This window comes from Balearica regulorum, chromosome 21, assembly GCF_011004875.1.
Source record: "Balearica regulorum gibbericeps isolate bBalReg1 chromosome 21, bBalReg1.pri, whole genome shotgun sequence".
NCBI lineage: Eukaryota > Metazoa > Chordata > Aves > Gruiformes > Gruidae > Balearica > Balearica regulorum.
Window position 1 is genome coordinate 3,961,450 of NC_046204.1, and position 8,982 is coordinate 3,970,431.

The following is an 8,982-nucleotide window of genomic DNA, read 5'->3' on the forward strand; positions in this document are numbered from 1 at the left end:
ATGTTGATAAAAGAGCAGTCATTGCCATCCAGATGTCACGCTCCGCTTCTGCTAAAGGCTGTGAGCTCTGGGCCCCTTCTCTGCTGGCTATCCCACGGAGCAACCCCAGGCAGAGGGCATCAGGAGCAGTGGGCATCAGGAGTGGTCCCAGAGCCCCCAGAGGCTGTGGGACAGGAACACATTGGCTGGCACGCTCACATCTTCCCCACCAGCTTCTATATATGGGCCTGCCCTCTCTGAACCCATCACACTCGGATCTCAAGTGACACGCTGGGGAGGGAGGGGGGGTGTGTGTGTCTATTTTTAGCCTCTGAATGGAGCTGTGCTGGAGCCGAGCTCTCTGCCCCCGTCAAGGGTACAGCATCATGTTGTTCTGGGAGGATTTTCCTGCGTGGCTCTTTGAATGGCTCCATCACCGGCTTAGATTGTGGTACAGGTAGGATGCAGCTTTGTGGTCTCTCTGTTTCTTCTCTTGCTGCTGGATCCCCCCTGCTGGTTTTGGGCTCTGTGCATCTCCCTCCCCAGAACCACGGGTATGGAAGGGGCTGCCGTGGCTTGCTGAAATGTCCTTGTTTGGACTGTGCTTCATGCTACCTTCATGCATGATGCTGTGGCAGCAGGAATGCTCGAGAAAATAAATCCCCCACATTTTAAATGGGCTGTAGGCAAAGGGAGTAGGAAAGGGGTATGTGAGGTGCGATGCTGCTGTGCTGCTCTGGAGAGAACCCCAAACCTGCTGTGCTGCTGGGGAGCAGAGGCAGAAGGGACCTGAGGGGGGGTAGTAGTGGTCTCTCACTGCTGGCTGGTTTATGGTCCAGCACAGCGATACCTGTCCTGCTGAGACTGCCCTTGCCTCCCACTGATTTCAGCTGGAAATGAGTGAGGATGAGTGAATGCAGATGGCCGGGAGGCAGAGCAGGAACCTGGGGGGAGAGGGTTAGGGGCACACACCTCGGCTATGTCTGTTGATGCTGGTGCCCCCTCCTCATGCCCTTATCTCTCTGGCTCCCTCCCCTTGCTTTGCGGCTGCAGGCATGGATAACTTCGAGTACAGCATCCAGCTGAACGACAGGGACTGGGCTGAGTTCTTCTTGGCGTCAGAGGAATGCAACCTAGCACCGGCTGCCCTGGCCACGGCCGAGGAGCAGTGTCTCAGTGACATTGAACAAGGGGACAGCGTGCCGGGGAGGGACTGTCACGCCAGCACGAATGGGCAGATCGCAGCGAGGGTGGGCAGCAGGCCAGGGCCTGGCACGGGAAGCTCTGCCCCACGTGGGGTGCCCAGAGACGCCTCCCTGTGCTGGCCGGCCGGTGGGCACCTCGCCCTGCCGGAGCTTCTCTCGGGCAGCGAGGACGAAGCGGACCTGGGCTCGGTCAGCAGGTTTCTCTGCGAGAGCGACAAGCCCGGCTGCCCTTCGTCTGCTCCAATGCCCAGCGCACAGGGGAGGCAGCCCCCCTGTCCCCCCGCAGCCACCCTTGCCGGCCCGGCTGGCGGCACAGCCGAGAGCAGCCCAGGGCAGGACACAGCATGTGAAGCAGCAACACCGCAGCCGGCATCGGCATCGGAGAAAGGAGCAGCCAGCAGCAGTCAGGCCATGGAGCCCCCCAGCCAGCCAGCTGGAAGAAGCGCCCCTGACCAGGGAGGGGACACAGGAGGGGAACAGCCCCATGGCAGCCCAGTGGCGGCACAGCCGGGGGCTCCGGTGCAGGGCAGCTCACCAGCACTGGCTGCCTCCCCAGAGAGCTCGACGAGGAAAAGTCCTAGCAGTGCCTCCTGCTCGGAGCCAGGGCTACGTGGACCCCTGCGTGACCACCCCCCGAGCCCAGCCCTGGAGACTGCGCCCAGAGCGCCTGGCTGCCCGGCGCGGGAGGAGGCAAGTGGGGAGAGAGCGGGTGCTGAGCCGAGCTCTCCGGCTGGCTCCCCGGACGTTGTGAGGCCCAAGGTGCCAGGACAGCTGAGAAAGAGCCGCAAGCAACGTGGAGCCGGTGCCACTGAGGCAGCCCAGGGGGACAGGGAGCCCGCGGGGGCTGCGGCACAGGGGACTGTGGTACCCACGAAGGCACCTTTAAGCTCACCACTGTTGTCACGAAAGAGCAAAGGGAAGGAGAAGGCAGCCAAGCCAGCTCCTGTGAAGGTGGGGAGCGAGGAGGCAGGGGAGAGCAAGCGGCTGGTGCCCAGCCCTGGCACGGATGAGGGCGATCCAGCCATGAGCGCTCCCCTGAAGCAGAAGGTGAAGGAGCTGGGGGCACAGCCCTTGGGGAAGGCAAAGGCCACCAAGCATTCAAAGCCAGGGCAAGCTGGTGGCTCGGGCGTACGTGACAATGTGCCGGTGATCCCTGCCAGCGGAGCTGCAGCTCCTCCGGGAGAGGCGTGCCAGGAGGTGCTGGGGAAGCCTCTCCATCCCAAGAGCGTGGCGGCTTCTGGGGGGGATGCTGCTGAGGGAGCTCATGGGGAGCCTGCAGCTGAGACCCCCGGGGATCTGGGCCCCCCTTGCTTTGCAGCTGGGGCCTCTGCAAGGGCAGACACCCTGGACGTGACTTGGCCTGAGATGTACGACTATTTGTTCTGTGACTCCCAAGGGGAAGAAGAAGGAATGGAGAACTCAGTGGAGGTGGAGAAAACACCCTTGGAAAGGGAAATATCCTTGCCTGAACTGTATGAATATTTTTTCAATGAACCAGAAGGAAACAGGAAAAAAGTCAAGGGTAAAGACAGGAAGCGAAAGAAGTTCAGCAGCTTGGACCGCGCTCAGCTGCAAAATGAGAATCCCGACTCGGCTCCAGTCAAAGACTCCCTGGTTATCTCAGTCCCTGAGGTGTATGAACACTTCTTTCCAGATAGGCCTGGGAACAGGGCGGGCTGGAGAGGGATTTTCTCAATCACTCCAGCCTCCGAGGTGAAGAAAGCTGTGGGGGCTTTGAAGTCCCTCCTGCAAAGGCCAATGCGTCTCGTCAGAGGCCAAGCCCCAGTCCCCCAGGCTCTCGTGCGGAGAGGATCTGGAGAGAAGCTCCCCCTCGTCCCGCTGGCTCCGCTGGGAAGAGGCCAGGCGCAGCCGGAAGGTTTGGACATGGCCCTTGTGCTGACAGGTAAAGCACTATTACCCCCTGCCCGCTGCCCGAGGGCCCCGGCTCGCTGCTGCATGTAGGGATGTGCCTCTGCCTTGTCTGGTGTCCCTTGTTCCCACCGCTCTTGGGAAGCCTGGCAGCCAGCTCTGGCCCTGCTGCAGCCATCTCCACTCCAGCTGCAGCGGCATTAAGGCCACCATACAGATGGGGAGCATTTTGGGTGGGTTCCTCCAGGTATAGCTGATCTGAAATCTCATTCCTGGCACGTTGCCTTGCCATGTTGCAACCCTGGGCTTTAGCAGGGATCTTTGGAAGTGTGGCTAAAGCCACCACCATGACATGCTGTGTTGCATTGGCTCTCTGTTGTGATGCTCATGCTGTCCCTATGCCAAGCGAGTGCTGCTGGACGTGCCCCGCAGGCTGGGTCCCAGGGCTGCAGGAGGCATGGACAGGGAATCCGGGTATATTCTGTGTATAACTTGCTTTGCTCCAGTCCTGGGGCAGAGGTGGTCATGACAGCATGCATGCAACAGGCTGAAACTCAGTCTGGCCCAAAATCCCTGCCCCAGCTGATTCAGTTGTCTCCCTGATGGATGTAACTTACTGTGGATTTGATCTATTGTTTTGCACTCTGGCCAAGAAAAACTTACTGAAGCAGGTAGCTGCATTAAACATGGCTGGAGTTATTGCAAGGTCTGGTAGAGACAGGAATCCCCCGTGCCAGTGCCATCCAACTGCCTGCAGAACCACAGACCTGTATTTCTGATGAGGGAATGGGAGGCAAAGCAGCAAAATCCTTCTGCAGCAAAGACCTCATGCCCCTGAGATAAGGCAATGGCTGCTGAGCTGCTGTGCTGTTAAGGCTGGGCTGCTAATCGGTCTAATATCGGTGGGGGGAAAAGGTGTGCGCACAGTGGAACGTGTCCAAGGCTTCCAGCTGGAAGAGGTGAGGGGGACTTTAAAACACACACTAATTTGAAAAACACCCTCCAGAGACCTCAGATGTTACCTGAATATTGGCTGTTACTGGAAGCAGGTAAGTGAAACAAGAATAAAGGGAGAGCAAGTCTGACCCACTAGGACAGCCAGCATATTTATCTTAAAGCTTTTATGATGCTTACAGCCATACCGCCTCATAGTTAATATTAAAACCAAACAATGAATGAGTCATCTGAAAGGGTGCCTCAAAATACTGCTTCCAGTCTGTTTGCACAGAAAAAAAACCCCTTTGCCATGGTCATAGCTAATTAATAAGCCAGCTTTAATTTAAAACCTGATCAAATAAACACAGGAGCAAAAATAACCTGCTCTTGCAACACATCTTCAAGTTGTGCCAGACGAACTCCAGCAAAGAAATGCAGAGCACTCAGGGCTGTAGTGCTTCTCGGGGGAATATGTGTTGTCCTAGAGCCGCGTGCGTCTCGGGGCATCGTGTTGTGGGACGGGGACCCTGCCCAGAGGGACCTGCCTGCAGCCCCAGCGCATCAGCAGCCAGCCCAGGAATTGCCCTCTGCTAAATCTACTCCCTGCTTCCAACCACCGCGAAGGGGTGCGCTGGGATGAAATGCAGGGAGGTGGTGAGGCAATCAGGGGTCCTGGAGGTGGCATGTCCGCTGGCTGTGCCTCCATTAATGGGTGGCATTAACAAATATTTGCCTTGGGCTCTTAACAAAGTTTAAAACTGAGAAGGGTGAAAAATGTGCCTCCCCCTCTGCTTAGGAAACGTACCTGAGTCCTAATTAGACATGTTCGACTTGACCAATGGTGAAAAAAGCTCTTCTGGGAGGGAACTGTGTGACAAAGATATAGTTCTCTGGGAGTGCAAGGGACTCGCTGCCCCAGAGGGACTGGAGCCTGCTGTGGCAGAGGAGGCATGGTAAAACCCCAAGCCTCGTGCTCTTCTCGCAGGGAGGCCCGAGGCTCCGCTGGCGCTGACCCACAAAGACATGTGCCTCGTCTTCTGTGCCTTTGCGTCCTGGGCAGTGAAGACCTCCGACCTGCAGGCTCCAGATGCCTGGAAGACCGGTACGTACGGTGCCCAGCCTGGCGGGAGAGGGGTGGGAAGGACCTCGTGGAAGAGAAAGGCAGGGATGCTATCCCACCTAACACTGCCTGTGGGAAAATGCAGTCATTTTCCTGCTTTTCCAAAGCGCCCTATTACTTTCTAATACCTTCTCTCTCCTACAGAAATGCATTCCTATTCACTTAAGTTGTCCTTTCCCCACTCAGAATGACTGCTGAGTTGAACTGAGCCATAGGATGAGTCTGTATTCCTGGCTTTGCTTTCCCTGTTCCATCCAGCCTCTGACAGGGACCAGCACCAGTGTGTCAGGAGAAGAGAGGCTTCTTTAAGATCTGTGCTGGCTAGAAGCTGAGTCAGGACCTCGCGTATGCAGGTTTATACTCCTTCATCTCAGCTGGAACAAATGCACATATTTTTCTAACGTGCTGTAAAGGTATAATCTTTGTTCTAAATACAGCTGAGCTGAAGTATTATCTTGGTGCAGAGTCCTGCAAGTAAACGGAGCTCCGCCAGTTCCTCTCCTTTCCAACCACAGCATTTGAATAACTGGTGGGCAGAGAGGAAGCTCGGCCAGCACGAATTAGCCGAGCCATGGCCCGAGGGGTGCGGGTCGCTGGATGAGCAGGGCACGGTCCAGCAAGTGCAGCAGCCCTGTCCTGGCTGCAGCAGCCGAGCGCGAGGTTCAGTCCCTGGGCACCAGAGAGCCCCCGCCACGGGGTGAGACGCCGGGACCAGGGCTTCCTGCTGCTCGTCCGGGGGAGGAATGTTCCCCACTAAGGTCACACAGGAAGCTGACACCCCGGGCTGAGAATAGCTCGTTAGCTAAAGTTGCTCAGTGCAATCATCACAAGGAGCTTTTGGCCTGCTCCTCCTTGCCTTCTTAGTATTAGATGGTAAACTTGGCTTCAGAGAGGGTGCGAAAAGCGGGATATGGGCCTCGTGCCCCCAGGATTGCATAACCCAGCATGCAGTAAGCACCCCGGCAAGGAGGGGAGGCAAGAGACAGTTGGACATCCCGGACTAGCAACTCTCTTTTGGAATTTTAGGTTCTAACAAGTTGAATTTCTCTGTCTATGTCCCAGGCTCTAACACGTAAATCAAAATCAAGTCTGAATTTAAACTGGGAAGTCCAAAGGCCTGGCTTAGGTTCCCAGTTTTGCTTGGGCACAGATCAGGGGAATTTGACCTCTCTTATAAGCCAAGCTAAAAACATTAGCTGAAAATACAGAGAAGAGCTGGATTCTGTGTATAATCTCCATTAGTTATTTTTTGTATCTCTACATTTTCTGATTCTGGGTTTTGGTTATTTTCTGCTTTTGGCTGGGATCAGAGTATCCACAGATAACCCATAAAATGGTAAAATTTTTTTGCCTCTTCCTGGTCCAAACAGAAGTAGAAAATGAAGGGACTGTCCTGAAGCCCTGGTGAGATTTCCTACTGTGGCCTTCTCATCTGAGATTAGACCCATTAGATCTCCACATCAACCTGTGTATCTAACCACCACCCATCTCTACCACACACATGAAGTCTACGTTGTGTTTCCCTTGAAAACAGCTGTTTCTTGTGAAATGGTAGTGCGATCCGTGTGCCCAAACTATAGGATTAGATGTGGTCGGCCAGGCTGTGGGCAGCTCAGGACTGAACACACCGGGAACAAGGACAGTGTGGTGGGGATGGAAAGCAAAGGCAGGAGGGGACTGAAAAAGGGAGGGGAGTGACCTCCCTTGGTCCTATGGACCAGAGTAAGCCAAGTAGTTTGTGATCTTCAAGTCTGGAAAAAGATCTTAAGGTTTGGAAGAAGCACCTAGACTAACTGTGGAAATGTATTGGGCTTTTTTCCAGTGTTCCTGGCAAGTTTTGGCACACTTTCGGCCATCCGCTACTTCAGAAGGCAGGTCAGAGAAGGACACCCCCGGTCCTAGGCTCAGCGCTTCCCGAGGACGGGCAAGGACGGCGGAGGCAGAGGCCGGGGACTTTGTTCTTGGGCAGTGTGAGAAGCCTGGATCCCAGCACCGAGACTTCTCTGGACCCATCCCTAAACGGGACAGGATGTCACAGGAAGCAGGATCCTTCCGGTGACAGTCATTTACAATACGGTAGGCAGTTTGTACCTGCACTGGACAGAAGAGGAGCCCAGCATGGGCTGGCTCTGTTCTTTCTTTGCACACTTCTTGCATACTTGTGCTATCTCCTAGGAGTAGTCACAGTGTCTGTTCCAGGGCGCTGCTTGTCCGTCCTCCCTGCTGAAGGCACCTGGTGGCAATGGAAGGCACTGAGGTGGTGGAGGGAGGAGAGAGCAAAAGAAACCAGGAAAGTTCTTCATTTCTATGAAAGAGCTGGGTTACCAGTGAAGGAGGAGAGGAGAGAGCTTTGGGAAAAGCTGTCTGTCCAAACATGGTGCTTTGCTAAGCATGTGCTGGCTGTGCACGGCTAGCTGGGCAGCAGCTAAAGGGGGATGGAGGGGCCGCTCGCTTGGCAAGGCCCAGGTCACCCATGACCGGTTTGGCTCACTGCAGGAGGACTCATCCTCTTGGCTGTCACTCCAAGAAGTGTCACGGCTGGGTCTAACGGTTCTGGAGGCTGAGGTAGGGCTTCTGTTCACTGTGGCAGCCTCAGCCCTGCTGAGCCAGAGCCGCGGATGCGGTGTCTGTCCCTGCGGGTGAGGAGCACCCACTGCAAGGACACATCTCACTCCTGTAAGCAGAGGATGGGCAGGTGTCACACAGCCAGAGCCAGGGGAAGGGGTGGCCGGGAAGGGCTCTGCAGGAGGATGCACGGGATGGAAAGGAGCTGCAGGGGCAGCAGGGAAAGGGGCTGAGCTCAGGGAAGCCTCAGGAAAGAGCCCTGACAAGGACAGGAGCATGTCAGAGAGGCAAAACGGCACGTGTACACATTTGGTTCTGACAATCGCCAGATGAAGGGTCTGGATATGTGACTTGGTCCCTCCGCTGCCTCCCATCCTAGAGACATAAAGTTGGCTGGGAGGAGATGTCGGGTGAGGAGGTGCCATGGCTGAGTGTGTAACCTTGCGGGGCTGGAGAGGGCTGGACGGGACCCAGAATGGGAGGTGGGTGAAAAATGAAAAGGAAGCAGTTTGTTTTCTTCCCTGTCTCTAGTGCCTTCCTGATCACTTGAGGGCATTATTCGTGAGGGTTTTTCTTCACTCCCAAGTTTGATAACAGCACGAATGTGAGATTTGTTAAGCACTTAGGGACCAGATCCACAAAGGTACTGGGGGAAATCTGCCCAGAATACCTGTGCGGATCTGCCTACGAGCTTTATAGGAACACTGTGGCAATATTTGTCTTACGAAACCAGAGAGGAGAGGTTTAGCTCTTTCCTTGTAATGCAGAGTGCCATGCAATTTTAATGTGTGTAGGGTTGTATTGAAGACCATATATTATTGCTGATATGAGAGCACACTGTACAATTGTACAGTGAGATATGTAGCAGTAAATAGTGAGAGAGAGAAAGAGAGAGAGACACAGGCTCTGTATGAGCTATAGTAGTGGTATATCCAGAAAGAGGAGTTTTGTGGAGGAGAACAGATAAAATATGCTGGAAGCTTTAAATAAAGATCTATCTCATTTAATACTTTTGTCTACATTCCTGTGTCTACATTGTTTGCGTGTGAAACTGTTGAATGAGTACTGAGTTTTAAAGAATGAGAAATCAATCCATTATGTGTCTCTTAATAGAAAAATCTAGGCGTTGATGTGGTGGTTGAGGAGCCCTGGAGGACAGAGTGTGCAGGGAGATGGGCTGCTTCTCCTCTTCTTCACCTCAGTCCCCGTGCCTGCCACTCTGAGACACATCTTGGCTGTCACACGTCGCTAACAGCCGGATCCAGAGAGCCCTGCTCTCTTTCCTCTCTCAAAAGCACTCAGGACTCG

At 54.8% G+C, this 8,982-nt stretch overlaps 1 protein-coding gene across 1 annotated transcript; it reads left to right on the forward strand.

Annotated features, from left to right (window-relative positions):
- The first annotated feature begins 303 nt into the window (after positions 1-303).
- On the forward strand, positions 304-8,691 carry PERM1 (PPARGC1 and ESRR induced regulator, muscle 1). Its single transcript, XM_075773176.1, has 4 exons — positions 304-436; positions 1,033-3,087; positions 4,975-5,091; positions 6,932-8,691. Exons 2-4 carry the CDS (start codon positions 1,035-1,037, stop codon positions 7,009-7,011), a joined length of 2,250 nt encoding a protein of 749 aa, XP_075629291.1. The 5' UTR covers positions 304-436; positions 1,033-1,034; the 3' UTR covers positions 7,012-8,691.
- Positions 8,692-8,982: the final 291 nt, after the last annotated feature.

Coding starts and splice junctions, on each gene's coding strand:
- PERM1 (XM_075773176.1), top strand. CDS start 1,035: ATGGATAACTTCGAGTACAGCATCCAGCTGAACGACAGGGACTGGGCT. Junction 3,088..4,974: donor CATGGCCCTTGTGCTGACAG/GTAAAGCACTAT, acceptor CTCTTCTCGCAG/GGAGGCCCGAGGCTCCGCTG. Junction 5,092..6,931: donor TCCAGATGCCTGGAAGACCG/GTACGTACGGTG, acceptor GCTTTTTTCCAG/TGTTCCTGGCAAGTTTTGGC.